At 37.2% G+C, this 22,566-nt stretch overlaps 1 protein-coding gene across 1 annotated transcript; it reads left to right on the top strand.

Annotated features, from left to right (window-relative positions):
* The first annotated feature begins 4,977 nt into the window (after positions 1-4,977).
* On the top strand, positions 4,978-20,752 carry LOC122440973 (olfactory receptor 7A10-like). Its single transcript, XM_043467615.1, has 3 exons — positions 4,978-5,332; positions 5,618-5,799; positions 20,690-20,752. Exons 1-3 carry the CDS (start codon positions 4,978-4,980, stop codon positions 20,750-20,752), a joined length of 600 nt encoding a protein of 199 aa, XP_043323550.1.
* Positions 20,753-22,566: the final 1,814 nt, after the last annotated feature.

The following is a 22,566-nucleotide window of genomic DNA, read 5'->3' as shown; positions in this document are numbered from 1 at the left end:
CTTCTTAAACATTTCTTGCCTTTAATGCATTGGATTCTATATGTTTTTGGCTGTATATCAAATCCATGCCTTTATTTTGTGATCCTGCATGCTTGCTCACAAAAAGTTTTAAAAATGAACATATACACATACACGCATACTCACACAGAATGGGACAAAGAGAACCATGAAGCAATTTTGCAGGGATTATGAATGATAATCCCTAAGAATTTGATTGCATTGTATTTAATTATTACAAACCTTAGTCTGCGACACTAATGGGTCTCAATCTTAGAATATGGAAAACATTTTTCTGGCATATCCTACCCTCTGACATTAGTTCATTTGGCTTTCTGAATTTGTGGATTCCACACCTATGGATTCACCCAACAATAGATTATAAATATTCCAGGAAATTCCAGAGAGTTCAAAAAAAGCAAGATATGAATTTGAAACTCACCAATGTTCTTAATTATATGTACCACATTTTCTTCATCCATTCTTCTGTTGATGGACACTTAGATGACTTCCATGACTTGGCTACTTTAGATAAGGTTGCAATAAAAGTTGGGGTGCATGTGTCTTTTTGAATTAGGCTTTCTCTAGGTGTATCCCCAGTAGTGGGATTGCTGGGTATTGCATGCGTGCCTGTTCAGTCGCTTCAGTCTTGTCCAACTCTTTGTGACCCGATGGACTGTAGCCTGCAAGTCTCCTCTGTCCATGGGATTCTCCAGGCAAGAATACTGGAGTGGGTTGTCATGCACTCCTCCAAGGGATCCCCCCAATCCAGGAATCCAATGAACATCTCATTCATCTCCTGCATTGCAGGCAGATTGTTTACAGCTGAGCCACTTAGGAAGCCCCTTGCAGAGTCATATGGTAGTTCTTTTTTTTTTTTTTTTTTTTAACTTTCAAGGAGCTTCCTTACTGTTCTCATAGCGGCTGAAACAACTTACATTCCCATCAACAGTGCAAGAAGTTTCCCTTTTCTTCACATCCTCTCCAGCATTTATTGTTTGTAGATTTTTTGATGATGTTCATTCTGATAGGTGTGAAGTGATAACATTAGTTTTAAGTGCTCTGTGGTGACAGAAATGGGAAGGAAATCCAAAAAAGAAATATATATGTATAAATACAATTGATTCACTTTGAAGTACATTAGAAACTAACACAACATTGTAAAGCAAATATACTCCAATAAAAATTAATTAAAGATAAAAATCTCAAAATATGACTAAATAAACTATAGACTCTATTCTGTACATTACATCCCAATGACAATGTATATAACTGGAAGTTTGCATATTGTTACTTCTTTTACCCATTTTATTCATCTTTCTCTGGCAACCACCAATTTTTCTCTTTTCTATGAGCTCATTTTTTGTTAGAGTTAGGGTTTTTTGTTGTTATTTTAGAAACTGTAATGGTCCATGTGAGGGTTGGAAAAGAAGTTCCAGACATGGGGCAGAATGAGAGGAGAATAAAGTTTATTAGAGTGGGAGATGCTGCTAGAGCAGTGGGCCAGCTCAAGGGACAGCCAATTTTGAACAGGGGTCCTTAATCCATTTTTATATCAAGGACACAATGAGTGGGATAGGGGTCTTACAGGTCATTTGCTGATTGGATGAGGTGGGGAAGAGTAAGGCAAATACCTTCTCCCTATGGGGTAGGAGGGGAGACAGATTATACTGCTCAGGAGGACCTGAAATTCTTTAATAGTTACAACATGGGGGAGGGAGGGACAATAAGAGTCTGTTTCTTTCCAGTTCCTGCATTCCAGGCCCTCCTTGTTTGTTTGTTTGTTTTCCTGTTCTTTTGTCCTCGGGACACCACAGAATTCACACATGAGATTATATAGTATTAGTATTTTTCTTAGTCCATTTAACATAAAACAGTCAAGGTCCATCCATGCTATCACAAATAGCAATATTTTATTATTTTTTATGGCTAAATTAAAAAGACATAGCTTATTTTTTTTCTTTTATTCATTGATGGGAATTGTATTGAATCTATAGGTTTCTTTGGGTAATATGGACATCTAAACAATAGTAATTCTCATGGGAGAAGGCAAGGATGGGATGGTTTGAGAAAATAACATTGAAACATGCATATTACCATATGTGAAATAGATCATCAGTCCAAGTTCGATGCCTGAAACAGGGCACTCAAAGCCGGTGCCACTGGGACAACCCTGAGGGATGGGATGGGGAGGGAGGTGGGAGAGGGGTTCAGGATGGGGGACACGTGTGTACATCCATGGCTGATTCATGTCAATGTATGGCAAAAACCACCACAATATTGTGAAATAATCAGTCTCCAATTAAAATAAATCAATTAATTTTAAAAAACAATATTAATTATCTCAGTTATGAGTAGGGTATATCTTTCCATATATTTGTGTCTTCTTCAATTTCTTTCACCAATGTCTTATACTTTTCAGTGTACAGGTCTTACACCTGCTTGATTATTCCTAGGTATTTTATTCTTTTTGATGCAGTTGGAAAATGTGCTATTTCCTAATTTCTATTTTTGATAGTTCATAATTAATGTAGAGAAATGCAACAAATTTGCAACTGATAGTCATAGCAGCATTGTTCACAAAAGCCAAGATATGGGAATGACCTAAGGTTCAATGGATGGATGAATGGATAAAGAGGTTAAGGTGAATGTACACAATGAAATAATACTTAGCCATAAAACAATGACACACAGAAGAAATCCTCTGACTTATGGCAGCATGAATGAAACATGGAGGCATTATACTAACTGAAAGATGTAAAACAACAACAACAACAAAATCAAATACTATATGATCTCACTTCTATGTTTAATTTTAAATAAACAAAAACAGAAAGATCATAGAAAAAAACAGACTTGTGTCTATCAGAAGCAGAGTATTGGAGCTTAAGAAAATAGAAAAAAAGTTATCAAGAGACAGAAACTTCCACATATAAGTACTAGATGTAGATGCAATGTAAAAAATGATAAGTATAGCTAATATTGGGCTTCCCTGATGGGTCAGTGGTAAAGAATCCACCTGGCAATGCTGGAGACGTGGGTTTGCTCCCTGGGTCAGGAAGATCCCCTGGAGGAGGAAATGGCAACCCATTCTAGTATTCTTGCCAGGTAAATCCCATAGACAGAGGAGTTTGGTGGGCTATAGTCCATGGGGTCACAAAAGAGTTGGACATGACTTAGCAACTAAACAACAACCTAACTTACATTGCTGTACAATATATAGGAAAATTATTAGGAGAGTAGATACAAGAATTCTTATCACTAGAAGTGGCTTACCTCGTGGCTCAGATGGTAAAGAATCTGCCTGCCAGTGCAGGAGACCCCAGTTCGTTCCTGGGGTGAGAAATCTTTTATTTTCCTTTTTATTTTATTTCTCGCTTTATTTTTACTGTATCTGTTTGAGAAGATGGATGTTAGCTTAACCCATTGTGGTAATCATTTCAAAATACATGCAAATTAAACCTTCATGCTGTATTCCAAGGACTTAACACAGTGGTGTATATCAATTATTTTTTAAATGAAACTGGAAAATAAACAGCTGACTTTTGTCTTGTTCCTGTTCAAAGAGGAAAAGCTTTCAGCTTTTCTTCATTGAATATAATGTTAGCTCTGGGATTGTAATACATGCCCTTTATTATGTTGAGCTATGTTCCTGCTTTATCCAATTTGTTGAGAGTTTTTAATCATAAAGATAGCTTGGGTTTTGTCAAGAAGTTTTACTGCATCTGTTGAAAAGTTTATACAAGCTTTATCCTTCATTTTGTTAATGTAGTATATCACATTGATTGATCACAGACACTGAACCATTCTTGCATGCCTGAAATAAGTTCACTTGATCAGGATACATGATCTTTTTTATGCATTATTCAGTTTTGCTAGTGTTTTGTTGAGAATGTTTGCACTGGGGATATTGGTCTGTAATTTTCTTTGCTTGTAGAGTCCTTGACTGATTTTGGTATAAGGGTAGTGCTGCCTTTATAAAATGAGCTTGGAAGAGTCTCTTCCCCTTCTAGTTTTCAAATACTTTCTGAAGATTGATAATTCCTTTTTGAATGTGTGGTAGAATTCACCAGTGAAGGCATCTCATCCTAGATATCTGTTTGTTGGGAGGTCACTTATTATTGATTCAATCTCCTTACTAGTGATTTGCTTCTTCACAATTTCTGTTTTATAATGATTTAGTCTTGGGAGGTTGTATTTTTTTAGAAATTTTTCTATTTTTTCTAGATTATTCAACTTGACATATGATTGCTCACAAAAGTCTCTCATCATCCTTTACATTTCTCTAGTATCAGTTGTAAAATCTCCACTTTCATTTCTGAATTTATTTATCTGAGTTCTGGACATTCCCTCTGCCAGGCACACACTTCCACACACAGTCTTTCATTTCTCTCCTCTTACAAGAAGTCACTGATCAAATGTCACCTTGTTTTCAGGTCTTGCTAAATACCCATGACAAATTGAATGCACTATTCACTGTCTCCTTTATAGCTACTTTAGATTACTTTATAACACTTATTGCCATCTGTAAGTATTGTATAATGATATTAATGGCTTACATATTTTTCTCCATCATGGAATTGTAGGCACCTTTGCTCTTCATGACCTTAGAAGTAATTGCCTAGATAGTAACTATTAATGAATCATGGTCAGACCTCAATTTACATTCCTGAAATCATGAAGAATTTTTCATTAAAACTGTAGAATACATGACTTCTTGGTGGGAAAGTTGATTGGAACAAAAATTCCAAGTCAGAGATGGCACAGGGATAAATCAGATCTGCACACAGAATATTAAAATTAGTTTCTTCATATGTTACATTCAAGTTTGTGTGAATATTTGTAATTTTTTTTTTCTTTCCTGGTAGTTACTTCAAACACATGGAACCAGGCAATGATACACAAATTTCAGAATTTATTCTCCTGGGATTCTCAGAGGAACCAGAGCTACAGCCCCTCATATTTGGACTTTTCCTCTCCATGTACCTGATCACTGTGTTTGGAAACCTGCTCATCATCCTGACTGTCAGCTCAGACTCCCACCTTCACACCCCCATGTATTTCTTCCTCTCTAACCTGTCCTTTGTAGACATCTGTTTCGTCTCTACCACTATCCCAAAGATGTTGTGGAACATTCAGACCCAGAGCAAAGTTATAACCTATGAAGGCTGCATCACACAAATTTATTTTTTCCTCCTCTCTGCAGTATTGGACATTTTCCTCCTGACTGTAATGGCCTATGACCGCTTTGTGGCCATCTGTCACCCGCTGCACTATACAATCATCATGAATCCCCGGATCTGTGGACTGCTGGTTCTGGTGTCTTGGATCATGTGTATTCTGAATTCCTTGTTACAAAGCTTAATGATGTCACAACTTTCCTTTTGCACTAATGTGGAAATTCCCCACTTTTTTTGTGACCTCAGTCAGATGACCCAACTTGCCTGTTCTGACAACTTTCTTAATTACATGGTGATTTATTTTACAACTGCCCTGCTAGGTAGTGGTGCCCTGACTGGCATCCTTTACTCTTATTCAAAGATCATTTCTTCCATACGTAGAATCACATCAACTCCAGGGAAGTATAAAGCGTTTTCCACCTGTGCATCTCACCTCTCAGTTGTCTCCTTATTTTTTTCTACAAGCCTAGGAGTGTACTTTAGCTCTGCTGCTACCCAGAGCTCACACTCAAGTGCAGCAGCCTCGGTAATGTACACAGTGGTCACACCCATGCTGAATCCCTTCATCTACAGTCTGAGAAATAAAGACATAAAGGGGGCTCTGAAAAGACTCTTTGTGATGGTGAGTCTAAAAAGGAAAATAATTCTGGGTCTGGAGAAATGCCCATCATTGCAGGGCTCAGTGCCTCAGAGTCAGTTGTTGTGATTCTTTAATCAGACTGTGGAATTGAAAGTTGCTCTTTTATTTATTTCCTGAATTTTTATTTTTTCAACTACCTGGTACAATGAAATTACCTCGTTTATTAATGAAGATATGCAATGACTTTCTTCTCTTTTTTTTTCTTTCTATTTCTGCCAGAGTCCAGCCCCAGCGGATCCAGGAGTACCCAAGGGATGAGTGGCGTCAGCGAGGAAGGAGACAGACACACACAGAAGGTTGCGTGGAAGAAAAAGCTCTCTCTTTATTTTTAGGACTGCTCAGTTTTTATAGGATGAACATTACCTCCCCCTTAAGTCTCCACATATTACATCAGATATTGGTTTCGTGCTTCTGTCAATTTTTTTTTTCTTTCCCATGTTTTTCCCCATGTATCTGGAACATTTCCGATTACAGGGTTTTTTTTTTTTGTTTTTTTTTTTCATGAATGTCTCGTACATTAGTCTTCTTGCCTCAATGGCCTAACATTTTCATTCTAATAAAACTATGTTCCATAGATTCCAGATATAGTATGAATTCTTTGGGTAATAAAACAATACATGGGAAAGGTTTACAAAAAAAACATGTTTGACATTTCTGAGAATAGTACCATGTGAAAACCCTGATATTTTTCTTTACCTGATACCACAAAACCTCAGTCTACAATGATTAACTATGAAGCAGCAAAGCACCTCTAAAGCAGCAAAACACCCCTATTAATAGTGAGGTAATGGCAGTGAAGCTGGTTAATATAAATCTTCTATTGAAATCTTATGTAACACATTTCTTAACTCTACAAAAATACCCATAATATTCCATGTTGTTTAAAGGAAGGAAAACAATGGACAAATAGCAGCAAGGAAATAGCAATAATGAAAACCCTCTCAACCAAGGAGCAAGTAAACTGAAGCAGTACATCTACTTCTAAATCTAAATGCCTCTACTCTTTTCTATTCTAGAACATTATAATCTTTTAAGCAAGCATCCAAACTATGCCTGTGGCCTTTTCCTTTTTGACTTGATGTTTATGGTCGTGTCCTGAGCCAGAGCAATCATAAGCATTTCTAAATAGGCTTGGACTTTTCCAGGGAGGCCTCATTACTATATATTACATTTCCAAAAATTAATAGAAAGCCCAACAACAGTAAGACAGAAAGAGGAAAGGGACATACCGGGCTCCTGGGACAACCCCGAGGGGAAGAGCTGCCTTGCAGGTTCCTCTCTCATTCCATGAACTTGTCATGGATTGGGTGCATCCCGGCATCTCCCGACATGTTTCCTTACCTTTTTCTCAAATTTTGATATGAAAAAGTTGAAAAATCCTATGTATTGCAAGAAAATGCCTTAATTTACTAAGAATCAGTTCAGTTCAGTCTCTTTGAGACCCCATGGGCTGCAGCACACCAGGCTTCCCTGGCCATCAACTTCTGGAGCTTGCTCAAATTCATGTTCATTGGGTCCCGTGATGCCATCCAACCACCATCTCATTCTCTTTTGCCCCTTCTCCTCCTGTCTTCAATCTTTCTCAGCATCAGCGTCTTTTCCAATGCATCAGGTGACCAAAGAATTGGAGTTTCAACTTTAGCATCAGTCTTTCCAATGAGTATTCAGGACTGATTTCCTTTAGGATTGACTGAGTTGATCTCCTTGCAGTCCAAGTGACCCTCAAGAGTCTTCTCCAACACCAGAATCCAAAAGCATCAATTCTTCAGCACTAAGCTTTCTTTATGGTCCAACTCTCACATCCATACCTAACTAGTGGAAAACCACAGGCCTTTGTCAGCAAAGTAATATCTCAGCTTTTTAATAGGCTTTCTGGGTCGGTCATACCTTTACTTCCAAGGAGCAAATAAATATCTTTTAATTTCATGGCTGCAGTCACCATCTTCAGTGATTTTGGAGCCCAAGAAAATAAAGTCTCTCACTGTTTTCATTGTTTCCCCATCTATTTGCCATGAAGTGATGGGACCAGATGCCATGATCTTAGTTTTCTGAACGTTGAGTTTTAAGCCAGATTTTTCACTCTCCTCTTTCACTTTCATCAAGAGGCTCTTTAGCTTCTCTTCACTTTCTGCCATAAGAGTGGTGTCATCTGCATATCTTAGGTTATTGCTATTTCTCCCAGCAATTGTAATTCCAGCTTCTGCTTCATCCAGCTGGTATTTTGCATGATGTACTTTGCATGTAATTTAAATAAGCAGGTGACAATATAAAGCCAGAATGTACTACTTTCCCAATTTGGAACCAGTCTGTTGTTCCATGTCCGGTTCCAACTATTGCTTCCTGACTTGCATACAGATTTCTCAGGAGGCAGGGCAGCTGATCCAGTATTCCCATGTCTTTAAGAATTTTCCACAGTTTGTTGTAATCCACACACTCAATAAAGAAGTAGATGTTTTTGTGAACTCTCTTGCTTTTTCTGTGATTGAACAGATGTTGGCAATTTGATCTCTGGTTCCTCTGCCTTTTCTAAATCCAGCTTGAACATCTGGAAGTTCACGGTTCACATATTGCTGAAACCTGGCTTGGAGAATTTTGAGCATTACTTTGCTAGCATGTGAGATGAACACAATTGTGTGGTAGTTTGAGCATTGTTTGGCATTGCCTTTCTTTGGGATTGGAGTGAAAACTGACCTTTTCCAGTCCTGTGGCCACTGCTGAGTTTTCCAAATTTGCTGGCATAATGAGTGCAGCACTTTCACAGGATCGTCTTTTAGGATTTGAACTAGCTCAACTGTAATTCCATCACCTCCACTAGCTTTGTTAAGGCTCATTTGACTTCACCTTCCAGGATGTCTGGCTCTAGGTGAGTGATCACACCATTGTGGTTATCTGAGTCATTAGGATTTTTTTGTATAGTTCTTCTGTGTATTCTTGCCACCTCTTCTTAATATCTTCTGCTTCTTTTAGGTCCATACTGTTTCTGCCCTTTATTAAGAACCATGTCTTCTCAAATGACAAATATCACCCTAGTCTACTGTGTCACTTGTTTTACTAAAAAAAAAAACCTACATTTGGAAACTAGGTCATGTTTATAATATTATAGAAGAGGAAAAACCCAAGAGTACAGTTTTTCACTTCTATGTCCATCATCCCTTTTTATATCATTTCCTGAACTGGTGTTCTCAATGCTGTAGACCTTTATATAATTATGTGTTTCATAACAGGTCATTGGATTTTATTCTCCTAATTAGGATTTTGTTCTCTTGTCCACATTGGCTGCCAAAGTCACTGGCAAAACTGATTATTAAATATACATCTGCCCTTATAGTCTATACAGAAGCAGTGAGTGAAATGAAAGTTGCTCAGTTGTGTCTAACTCTTTGCAACCCCATGGACTATGCACTCCATGGGATTTTCCAGGCCAGAATACTGGAGTGGGTAGCCTTTCCCTTCTTCAGGGGATCTTCCCAACCCAGGGATTGGACCCAGGTATCCCACATTGCAGGCAGATTCTTTACCAGCTAGCCACAAAGAATTGACTTAGTATGACCTTCAAGTCAGAGATGATATTGAACATAATAATGTAAATGTTATAATATTATGCATGGCATTCATTCTCAATCTGTACATATACCCAATAAAGTAATGAATACCTCCTTACCCACAGGTAAAGATAGTAAGGAATAGAGGTATTAGCATAATATATAGGTGGTGCTAGTAGTAAAGAGCCTGCCTGCCAATGCAGGAGACAGAAGAGACCTGGGTTTGATCCCTGGATCAGGAATATCCCCTGGAGGAGCACATGGCAACTCACTCCAGTATTCTTGTCTGAAGAATCCCCATGGACAGAGGAGCCTGGTGGCTACAATCCATAGGGTTGCAAAGAATCAGACACGACTGAAGTGTCTTAGCACACACGCACACATAGGAAGCACAGACTACTGAGAAGGGAGTATATAAGAATTTCATAGACTAATAAACAGGCAGTTCCTCTCCTAGACTATATGCTGGGAATCAAATAGAGACATTCACAACATCCAGCAATATCACACTTATGAATGAAATTTACACACTGCAAATGAAAATATATGTTTCAGGGTCAATATTTCAGATTCAGTTATAATTTTCTGTCTAGATAATTAATGAAAGGTTAAAATATGTTTTTAATGAGTCCTGCTAAAGGCTTGTCAATTTTGTTTATCTTCTTAAAGAACAACCTTTTAGTTTTATTAATCTTTACTATTGTTTCTTTCATTTCTTTTTCATTTATTCTGGCTTGGATGTAAAATGGAATGCATTTGAGTCAGTTCTGATGAGGTGGATGAACCTAGAACCTATTATACAGAGTGAAGTGAGTCAGAAAGAGAAAGATAAATATCATATTCTAACTGAATATAGAATATATAAAATATAGAAAAATGGTACTGAAGAATTTATTTGTAGGGCAGCAATGGAGAAAGAGACATAGAGAATAGACTTATAGACATGGGGAGAGGGGAGGAGAGGGTGAGATGTATGGAAAGAGTAACATGAAATTTACACTACCAGACGTAAAATAGATAGCCAACAGGAATTTGCTGTATGGCTCAGGAAACTCAAACAGGGGCTCTGTATCAACCTAGATGGTGGAATGGGGAGGGAGATGGGAGGGAGTTTCAAAAGGGAGGGGATATATGTATACCTATGACTGATTCACGTTGAGGTTTGACAGAAAACAACAAAATTCTGTAAAGCAATCATCCTTCAATAAAAAAGTAAATTTAAAATGTGCTTTTAAATTATAAAAGAAAAAAATTTAAATAGTTTGAATACTGGTTTCAATGCAAAAGGCAATTTATTCATTAAAGTGAAAGACTGATGAAACTGTTTTTTATTTTCTTATTGAACTATCTTACTATTCCTGCTTGAAAACTTGCAGCAATGCCTACAACTATGATTTTTCCCATTGTTATAAATAAAAAATCTCATTCATTCTAAATATTGCCATAAAATGAGCAGTGAACAGCTGATAGCATCCACTGCATATCTCCTACATGATGTGATAGAATTTCCTCAATTTTCATGATTAAAACTGACTCATGAAAGAACTTGAATTTCTGCCTACTCATAAGGTTCAGAGTCAGCAGTTTGTGTGTACAAATATGTATGTCCTTGCAAGCTCTCCTTGGAACATTAATGAAGTCAATTGTTAACACAGTTCTGTGAGCAGTCAGGGTAGCCAAGTGGTCTAAGACACCAGACTCAAGCTAATACATTTCTATGAAGAAAAATTAAAGAAGAAGAAGAAACTTGAGTAACAAAGTAATCAGAAATGTTGTCCCCATATGTCAGAATATGATCAAACAGGGAAAATAATCCAAGAAAGAGTGAATTATGTATATGTATAACTGACTCACCTTGTTGTACACCCAAAGCTAACACAACATTGCAAATCAACTATACCTCAATATTCTTTTAAAGAAGCAGTAGATTATCATTGGAGAAGGCAATGGCAACCCACTCCAGTACTCTTGCCTGGAAAGAGCACTCCTCCCATGGATGGAGGAGCCTCGTAGGCTGCAGTCCATGGGGTCGCGAAGAGTCGAACACGACTGAGTGACTTCACTTTAAATTTTCCTTTCATGCATTGGAGAAGGAAACAGCAACCCACTCCAGTGTTTTTGCCTGGAGAATCCCAAGGACAGGGGAGTCTGGTGGGCTGCCGTCTGTGGGGTCGCACAGAGTCAGACACAACTGAAGTGACTTAGCAGCAGCAGCAGCGGCAGATTATCATTGCCCACATCATTCACTTTGATTACTGCAATTTTAGTGTGTTGCATTATCAACCACCCTAAAATAAAATGTAAAACATAATGTGTGTGTATGTGTGCTAGGTCACTTCAGTCATGTCCAATCTGTGAGACCTCATAGACTGTAGCCCACAGAATTCTGTTCATGGAATTCTCCAGGCAAGAGTACTGAAGTGGGTTGCCATGCCCTACTCCAGGGGCTTCCCTGGTGGCTCAGACGGTAAAGCGTCTGCCTATAATGCAGGAGACACGGGTTCAATCCCTGGGTCGGGAAGATCTCCTGGAGGAGGAAATGGCAACCCACTCCAGTACTCTTGCCTGGAAAATCGCATGGACGGAGGAACCTGGTAGGCTACAGTCCATGGGGTCGCAAAGAGTCGGACACGACTGAGCAACTTCACACCTTCACACACTCCAGGGGAATTATCCCAACCCAGGGATTCAACCCATTTCTCTTATGTCTCCTACTTGGCAGCTGGGTTCTTTACCACTAGTGCCACCTGGGAAGCCCAAAACATAATGTATTTCTTTTCAGAGAGATGGTATGGTTTGGAATTGTTCCAAGCTGTTAGGTTCCTCATGATGCCAGATCCTGGCATCAACAACATCTGGGAGTTTGATACAAATGCAGAATCTCTGAGCCACCCTAGTTCTCCCAAATTAGAATCTCTATTTAAATAAGAAGATCCCTTAGTGATTCAAATACACTTTGATGCTGGAGAAGTTCTGGTCAAAACACCATGAAGCCGAAATTAGAGCATCCATGATTTTATAGGAAAGAAATACATCTCTTTCCCAAGTTGAAGAGAGGAACAATAATTTTCTAAAGACACTGAGAGGCATTCCCTGTCACAAGGCAGTACTTTGGAGGTCCATGGGACCTAGACAACTCAGGTTATCAGTCTCAGATTTGGGGAAAATATTAACTCAAGTGTGGGAGAAGGTATAAGCAGATAAGACCTTTGGAAGGCAGAAGAGTTCATGGAATTGGAGAAATAAAGACTGAATTCACCTGACTGGACTCTAATCTGGTCTCTAGGATACAAAGACTCAATAGGAATCATTTTCTTCTTTGTATTCAGACAGGGAAATATGAGCTCAAAAGTTGGGATAACGATGGAAACAGTGCCTAAGAACAGTCTAGGGAGCTGTAACTATCTCCTCTATGTCACTCAGTGTTTGCATCCTCAGGTGCCGGGCAAGACTCGGATGGTGCCTTTGGAATCCTTATCATAGCTCAGGAAGCAAAGTTGTACTCCTTCCTTCTGGCCTAATCTGGGAGCAGAGCTTCTGTCTCCATCATCAACCCTCCAGGGAGTAATTCAGACTTCCACACAGAGAATTTCCTCTTAGAGCCAGGTAAGTCTGAGAGTTCAGTAGGTATATGAGGAAAAGTCCAGAGGACAATGAACCTGAGAACTTTTACCTAAGGTCACTGAGCCTCAGAACACCCTAGCCCAGAATCAAGAGACTGTCATGTTTCTATGATAGGCTGACTAATTAGGCTATAATTAATTTATTTAATATATTGAAAAGAGAAGTGTCTTTTGAACTCAGATATACAAGGATCAGTCAGCTAATTGATGGGAGAAAAAAAAGGGAAAGGAAATAATGAGAATGAAGAAAGAAAAAGAGGCATAAAGTGGTTCCACTAAAATTAGAACATAGCTGAGGAGATTTACAGTTAAGAGGCATAAGTTAGAATATTAGGTTTGGAGGCTTATGCAGAGAACTGAAGCCATTTTTTTTTTAACATTTAAGATGGGTTGTATTTGACCAAATTTGTGTGATTTTTTAGAAAGACTCAATTTTTGATTGGGTTATTGTTTTATGATATTGAGTTACACAGTTGTTTTTAAATTTTAGAGATGAACCCTTTGTTGGTTGCATCTTTCACAAATATTTTCATGTTTGTGCATGTATCATGTGCACATATTTTCACGTTTGAGAATGTTTATTAGAAACCCTCAGACTAAGGGAGGTGGATAATATTTTGTAACATCAGTTCCCGAGACAAAGAATTCACAGATTTCCCTCATGTTGGATATTCATATGAAAAACAAATTGTACTTAATATGAAAAAGGGTTAAGCTAACAGGCTTTACTTTACAACTATTTCATTATCTAGATGTGGGGAAGCAACAGTGACTTTTCAAACAGAGAAGAAACAAAAATCAGCCACATCTCATCAACAGTGATAACCATTAATCTATTAACAGAAAGGAACTATTCTAAGCTTTTTACATACATTGAATTAATCTGTCAAGCATCTCTGGACAGTGGATACGACTCCCCTTACTATTTAAAAGAGAATATTAGCATTTACAGCGTTTCAGTTGGCTCCCCATGCTAAACAACTGTGAATAATATGTGGTAGATCTAAGATTCAAAACTTAGTTTTCTGATGCCCAAAGTTTTGCATGCAATAGTTTCTTTTTTTAAAAATATCTCACCTTTTCAACTTTAAAAAATATTCCATCACTGTTTTACCTTGTATATTTTCTGTTATAAACTGTAAGTTCATTTCCTAATATCTTTTATCTAATGGAATGTTTAATCAGTAAAAGCCATAACATAAGATATTATTTGTTTCTCTGGAGAAAAAAACAATGTGTGTTTTCCCCTACTTTATTAGGTATTCTGGGATTTAAAAGGATATAACCAGGGTTGGAATGCTGCCAGAACAAAAAAAAAAAAAAAAAAAGATTTCTCATCACAATCCTCCAGGAACCACCTGAGCATTCTAGATCTTTTTGTCCACTGATGTGTAGGTCTCTATTCTCACTCCCTGTTTTTGAATTTTTTTTAAAATTTTCTTAAATATCAGATATAAAATGAGCATATAAATATGGGTCTCTTTGCTTACATGTCCTTGAGAGACTTATCAACTGGAATTTGTGTATTATTTCTGCATTCTTTTTGTAATGAAGTGATATCAGTTTATAACATTACATAAGCTTTAGGTATACAAGACATTTTGACTTCCACTACAACATGGCATGCTGCAATTCATGGGGTTGCAGAGTTGGACACGACTGAGTGATTGAACTAACTGACAGACTGACAACATGTTCACCATCAAAATGTTAGTTTCCAACCATCACAATAAAATTGTCCTTCTTTACCCATTTTTTCCCAACCCTCTTTTCTCTCCTTCGACAATTATTCTGTTTTCTGTATCTGTTTGTTTTTATTGGAATTGTTCATTTATTTAATGCTTTTATTTAATGTACTTATTTATTTTTAATGTATTTTTAATTTTTTTATATTACAGGCATGAGTGAAATCATATGATGTTTGTCTTTTTCCATTTGACATTTCCTTCCATTATTCCCTCAAGATCCAGATGGACATTTGTCACAAGTGGCAAGATTTCTTCTTTTATTATGGCCCAGTACTTCTCCACTGTAGACCCACACCGCATTTTCTTTATCCATTCACCTATCAGTAGACACTTAGGCTACTTCTATACCTTTGCTATTATAAATAATGCCACAATAAACACTAGTATGCTAATTAGTGCTTCAAGTCAGTGCTTTGGGCCTTTTTTTGTTTTGTTTTGTTTTGTTTTGTTTTGTTTTTAAGGGGCCTAAATACCCAGAAGTGAAATTGCTGTATTCCCCTGGAGAACAGAATGGCTACCTACTCCAGTATTCTTGCCTGGAGAATTTCATGGATAGAGAAGCCTGGCAAGCTACAGTCCATGGATTCACAGAGTCGGACACACCTGAGTGACTAACACTTTCACTCCACTTTTCATGGTAATTCTAAGGCTTCGTTGGTGGGTCAGCTTGTAAAGAACCCACCTGCCAATGCAGGGGATGCAAGAGACATGGCTTCGATCCCTGGGTCGGGAAGATCCCCTGGAGAAAGAAATGGGAACTCTCTCCAGTACTCTTGCCTGGAAACTTCCATGGTCAGAGGTACCTAGTGGACTACAGTCCATGGGTTTTCAGAGTCTGGCATGACTGAGCACATGCACACAACAAGGTAGTTTTGTTTTTAAAATTTGAGGAACCATCACACTGTTTTACATAGTGGCTCTAATAATTTACATTCCCATCAACAGTGAATGAGGGTTATACCTTTTTTCCCCAACTGCTTCCAACATTTGTCATTTCTTGTCTTTGGGATAATAGCCATTCTTTTTTTATTGGAATATAATTGATATACTTTCTAGCATGTGAGATGAGTGCAATTGTGTGGTCGTTTAAGCATTCTTTGGCATTGCCTTTCTTTGGGATTGAAATGAAAATTGATCTTTCCCAGTCCTGTGGCCACTGCTGAGTTTTCCAAATTTGCTGACATATTGAATGCAGCACTTTCACAGCATCATCTTTTAGGATTTGAAATAGCTCAACTGAAATTCCATCACCTCCACGAGCTTTGTTCATAATGATGCTTCCTAAGGCCAACTTGACTTCACATTCCAGGATGTGTGGCTCTAGCTGAGTGATCAAACCTTCATGATTTGAAGATCTGTTTTGTACAGTTCTTCTGTGTATTCTTGCCACCTCTTCTTAATATCCTCTGCTTCTGTTAGGTCCATACCATTTCTGTCCTTTATTAAGCTCATCTTTGCAAGAAATGTTCCCTTGGTATCTCTCATCTCACATGCTAGTAAAGTAATGCTCAAAATTCTCCAAGCCAGGCTTCAACAATACGTGAACCGGGAACTTCCAGATGTTCAAGCTGGTTTTAGAAAAAGCAGGGGAACCAGAGATCAAATTGCCAACATCTGCTGGATCATCAAAAAAGCAAGAGAGTTCCAGAAAAACATCTATTTCTGCTTTATTGACTATGCCAAAGCCTTTGACTGTGTGGATCAGAAAAAACAGTGGAAAATTCTTCAAGAGATGGGAATACCAGACCACCTGACCTGCCTCTTGAGAAACCTGTATGCAGGTCAGGAAGCAACAGTTAGAACTAGACATGGAACAACAGACTGGTTCCAAATAGGAAAAGGAGTATATCAAGGTTGTATATTGTCACCCTGCTTGTTTAACTAATATGCAGAGTACGTCATGAGAAATGCTGGGCTGGAAGAATCACAAGCTGGGATCAAGATTTCCAGGAGAAATATCAATAACCTCAGATATGTGGATGACACCACCCTTATGGCAGAAAGTGAAGAACTAAAGAGCCTCTTGATGAAAGTGAGGAAGGAGAGTGAAAAGGTTGGCTTAAAGCTCAACATCCAGAAAACTAAGATCATTACATCCATTCCCATCACTTAATGGCAAATAGGTGGAGAAACAATGGAAACAGTGGCGAACTTACTTTTTGGGGCTCCAAAATCACTGCAGATGGTGACTGCAGCCATAAAATTAAAAGATGCTTACTCCTTGGAAGGAAAATTATGACCAATCTAAATATAATATTAAAAAGCAGAGACGTTACTTTGTCAACAAAGGTTCATCTAGTCAAGGCTATGGTTTTACCAGTGGTCATGTATGGATGTGAGAGTTGGACTATAAAGAAAGCTGAGCGCTGAAAAATTGATGCTTTTGAACTGTGATGTTGGAGAAGACTCTTGAGAGTCCCTTGGACTACAAGGAGATCAAACCAGTCCATCCTAAGGGAGATCAGTCCTGGGTGTTCATTGGAAGGACTGTTGTTGAAGCTGAAACTCCAATACTTTGGCCACCTGATGTGAAGGGCTGATTTATTTGATAAGACCCTGATGCTGGGAAAGATTGAGGGCAGGAGGAGAAGGGGATGGCAGAGGATGAGATGGTTGGATGGCACCACCAACTCAATGGACATGAGTTTGGGTAAACTCCTGGAGTTGGTGGTGGACAGGGAGGCATGGCGTGCTGCGGTTCATGGTGTCGCAAGAGTCGGACACAAGTGAGTTACTGAACTGAACTGAACTAATTGTAGATGTACAGTGTTCTGTGAATTTCTGCTGTACAGCAAAGTACTCCCTCTCTCTGTATGTGTGTATATATGTATGTATTGTCTTCAGTTTTGGTTTTCACAAGATATTGAGTAAAGTTTCCTGTGCTATATAATAGAATTTTGTTGTTTAGCCATCCTGTATATGAGTTTGCTTCTGCTAATCCCACACTCCCAGTCAAGCCCTACTCCACCCCTCAGGCAACTACAAGTTTGTTCTCTATGTCTGTGAATCTGTTTCTGCTTTGTAGATAAGATCATTTGTGTCATATTTTAGATTCCACATATAAGTGATAACGTATGTTAGTTGTCTTTCTCTTTCTGTCTTACTTCACTTAGAATAATAATCTCTGTGTCTACCAGGTTGCTGTTAATGTCTTCATTCCATTATTTTTATGGCTGAGTGATATAGCATTACATATATATATATATATGTGTGCATATATAATATACATATATATGTATACGCATATATATGTGTGTGTGTGTATATATATATGTATCTGACATCATCTTTTTTCATCTGTGAATGCACATTTAGGTTGTTTCCATGTCTTGGCTATTGTAAATTGTGCTGCTATGAACACAAGGGTGCATGTATCTTTTAAATTATAGTTTTGTCTGGGTATGTGCCTCAGAGGAGAATTCCAGGATCACATGTCAACTCAAAATTTGGCTTTTCTGAGGAATGTCCATACTTTTCTCCACAGTGGCTGTACCAACTTACATTCTCACCAACAGTATAAGAGGATTCTCTTTTCTCCATACCCACTCCAGAATTTACTTTTTACTTTTCAGTGATAGCCCTTCTGACTACTTCGAAGTGGTACTTCACTATTGTTTTGATTTTCATCTCTCTAATAATCACTGATGATGACCATCTTTTCATGTGCTTGTTGACATCTGTATGTCTTTTTTTTTGGAGAAATGTCCATTTAGGTCTTCTGTTTATTTTTCTATTGAGTTGTTTGCTTTTTTATTTAATTATAGGAACAATTTGTATATTTTGGAAATTAAGCCCTTATCAATCACATCATTTTCAAATACTTTCTCCTTGTCTGCATGCTGTGTTTTCTATTTGTTTATGAGTTACTTTGCTGGGCAAAAGCATATAAGTTTGACTAGGTCCCATTTGTTTATCTCTGCTTGTATATCTATTGTCTTGGAAGACTGACCTAAGAGAACATTGATATGACTTATGTTGGAGAATGTTTTACCAACGATCTCTTCTAGAAGCTTTACAGTATCTTCTTTTATACTTAAGTCTTTGAGTGATTTTGAGTTTATTTTTGTGTATGGTGTGAGGGTGTGTTCTAACTTCATTGATTTGCATGTAGATGTCCAACTTTCCCAACACCACTTTCTGATGAGACTATATTTTCCCCATTGTATATTATTGCCTTCTTTGTCAAAGATTAAGTGTCCATAATTATGTGGGTTTATTTCTGGGCTCTCTGTTCTGTTACATTGATCCATGTGTCTGCTTTTGTGCTAATACCACACTGTTTTGCTTGCTGTAGCTTTGCAGTATTGTCTGAAGTTTGGGAGAGTTATGCCTCCTGATTCGCTCTTTTGTCCTCAGGATGACTTTGTCACTTGTGTGTCATTTATGGTTCAATATAAATTGTAGGGTTATTTTTTCCAGTCCTGTGAAAAAATCTCATGTAGATTGTTTTGGGTCGTATGGCCACTTTAACAATGTTAATTCTTCCAACCCAAGAGCATGGGATATCTTTCAATTTAACTTCTTTTATTAATGTTTTGGACTTCTCAGTGTATAAGTCTTCACTTAGTCATGTCTGACTCTTTGCAACCCCCATGGACTATACAGTCTATGAAATTCTCCTGGCGAGAATACTGGAGAGGGTAGCCATTCCCTACCCCAGCAGATCTTCCTGACCTATGAATCCAACCAGGGTCTCCTACATTGCAGGCAGATTATTTATCAGATGAGCTATCAGGAAAGCCCTTTGCTTCCTTGATGAGATTTATTCAGAAGTGTTTTTATTGAGATTTTAGATGAGATTTTTTTTTTGCATTCCATTTCTGATATTTCGTTGTTAATATAAACAGATGCAACTGATTTCTGTATGTCAATCTTGTATCCTGCTACCTTGATGAATTTATCTGTTATACTAGCTTTTGTGGGGGATCTTTAGGGTTTTCCATATAGATAAAATCATGTTATCCATGTTTAATAACAATATTATCACTTTCTTACCAATTTGAATACTTATTAATTTCTTTTTCTTGTCTGATTACTGTAAGTAAGACTTCCAATACTATATTAAAGAGAAGTGGTGAGAGTGGGAATCCTTATCTTATTGCAAATTTTAGCAGATTTAGTGGAGGCTTTCAACTTTGCAATGCTGAATGTTATATCAGCTGTGCATTTATCATAAATAGTTTTATTATATCCAGACATGTTCCTTCTATACCTACCTTCATAAGAGTTTTTATCACAAAAAGATGTTGAATTTTATTAAACAACTTTTCATTATTTCTTCACTGATTTTTATTATAGCATTCCTTTTATTATTTTCTTCTTCCCTTCCAACATTGGGCTGTTTGCTTTTCTTTTACTACCTCCTTTAGATATAAAGTTAAATCCTTTGTTAGAGATCTTCCTTGTTACTTGAGGTAGGCATGTATTAATATAAACTTCCCCTTATTACACTGTTGCTTTATCTCAGAGATTTAAATATGTCATATTTTCATTTTCATTTGTCTTCTGGGTTTTTTAGTCACTCCTTTGATTTCTTTATTTTTTTATTTTGAATTTGTTTACTTTTTCATTGAAGGATAATTGCTTTACAGAATTGTGTTGGTTTCTGCCTAACATCAACATGAATCAGCCATAGGTTGACCCAATACTGTTCAGTAACATGATGTCTAGCTTGCATATATATGTGATTTTTCCACCTTTTTCCTTACAGCTGATTTGTAGTTTCATACCATTATGATGGAAAATGCTTGATATAATTTCAATATTCTAAACTTATTGAGACTTCTATTATGTCCTGACATATGGTCTATGCTTGAGAATTTTACATGTGCACTTGAGAAGAATGCGTGTTTTACTGCATTTGGATGGAATGTTGCTACGCTAAATATGTTCCCCAGAATAAGACCTGTCAAATCAACTTTATCCAACAGGCTTTTTGATTTTTTTTTTTTTTTTTCAGAATCTCTGTGCCCACCAGAACCTGATGAAATCTTATCTGTATCAGAAATACAATCCTGCATGATTCCCACACACAGTGAAGTTGGGGAAATACCAATCTGGAACAAGTTTTCTCACCTTCTCCAGTTGACAAATGATGCTGGATAATTACTTGTATTGAGTACTGTAGGTGTGTAGCAGTATTGCTTCAGATATTGACAAATATCTTAAGGGCAAAATTGTCTCTGGTTGAGAACCAATGACTTAGTTGAAACATGGAAGTACCCTGACAGAATTCTGATCAGAGCCCTTTCCTGCCTCAGTTTGAGCCTTTCAACAAATCATTTAACTGCTTCACGTGCATTTATTTCTGCAGTGGGAAATAGAGCACAACATTTTCCATGAAGTGCCTAAAAGCTATCTGTCTCAGGTTAAATAGCATTAAAACATCTAATTTTTTAAACAATTAACAAATATTTTATGTGAGGGAATAAATGACAGTTCTTAACTTGCAATAAAGGAGGACATTCTTAAATTTTTGGACAAATGTTACAAGAAGTCAACAAATGTGGTGACATATCAAAAGAATACTTCTGTTTTGAAGAAAAAAGCAATTTTATGAGAATTAAAGGACTTTGTGCTCACCACAAATTAATCTTTTAAGGATCAAAGGGACCTAGTCTTGACAGTTCCCTTAGTCTCAGGGTTTGGAAAAAAAATTTAGGATTAAGCTACAGATGTCCAGGTTAGATCTCTGAAAAACAGACAAGATCAAGCACAAGGAGTAATAAAGACTGGATTTACTTGACTTTGAAACTGATCTCTTGGGATAAGAGAATCATTAGGAAAATATTTCTTTCATTTTATTGCAGTGGCCCAGAGAGAAATCATATATGTAGAGGTAGAACTAACTAGAGGGAAATATGCCTAATGAGCAGGTATAGAGAGCTATTAATATCTCCCTTGCTGAGGTCCCTTAGTGTTTGCATCCTTAAGCTGGACAGGACACAGAGTTGCTTTTAGAGTAAAAAATCTGGATCAGGGGCCAGTGCTTTACTACACAGCTGTTTTGTCTGGTGACAGAGCTTCAGTCTTCATCATCAGCTACGCAGTGACAGATTCCACAAGAGACCTCCTTCTAAGAAACTCCATCTAGGTAAGTCTGAGAGCAGAGGAGTTACTTCAGGAAAGATTCAGAGTATATGAAACCTGAGAACTTTTACCTGAATTCAGCTAAGAGCCTAAACAGCCTAGCCCAGAGATGAGAGAAGACTGTTTATATTCTTGGTTAACTAATAATGTATAGTTTTATTTATTTATTTAATCTGCTAATAATAATGTTTTTTTTGAATCTGCAATGCAAATGGACAATTAAGTAATGGGAATGAAGGTCTGGTTCGATGACAATGTGAAATAAGTGAGATAAATGACATATTTCCAGTAAAATTAAAATATATATGAGTTTTGCTGTTCAGCAGAATAACATATATAGTATTATATGTGGAGGCCTATGCAGAAATTTGAATATTTTTTAAAATTTGAGCATATTCTGTTTTCATTTAAAAAACATCCAAATCAAAGGAGGTAGATATTACCTGCAACATCAGTTTGTGAGACATCTATTTCACAATATTTTCTCTTATGCTGTGTGCTCACATGAAAAAAAATGCATTTAATACATCTGAAGAAGAATGCTGAATACTTTTTCTTTGCAGTTATTTCATTACTAATGAATCCACATATATTGATATTTGGGGGATTTTTACATATTTTTTCTTTTGTAAATTGAATGTGAAAGCTCTTTTCACAGTTTATATACAAGCACCTGAGTTTCTAAATATTGTTTTTGTTCCATATTTTCAAAAAAAATTTATTTTTACACTAACTGCTCTTTAACAT

Source organism: Cervus canadensis, chromosome 4, assembly GCF_019320065.1.
Source record: "Cervus canadensis isolate Bull #8, Minnesota chromosome 4, ASM1932006v1, whole genome shotgun sequence".
Taxonomy (NCBI): domain Eukaryota; kingdom Metazoa; phylum Chordata; class Mammalia; order Artiodactyla; family Cervidae; genus Cervus; species Cervus canadensis.
Note: the sequence above shows the minus strand (reverse complement) of the source record. Positions and strands in the feature narration are given on the sequence as shown.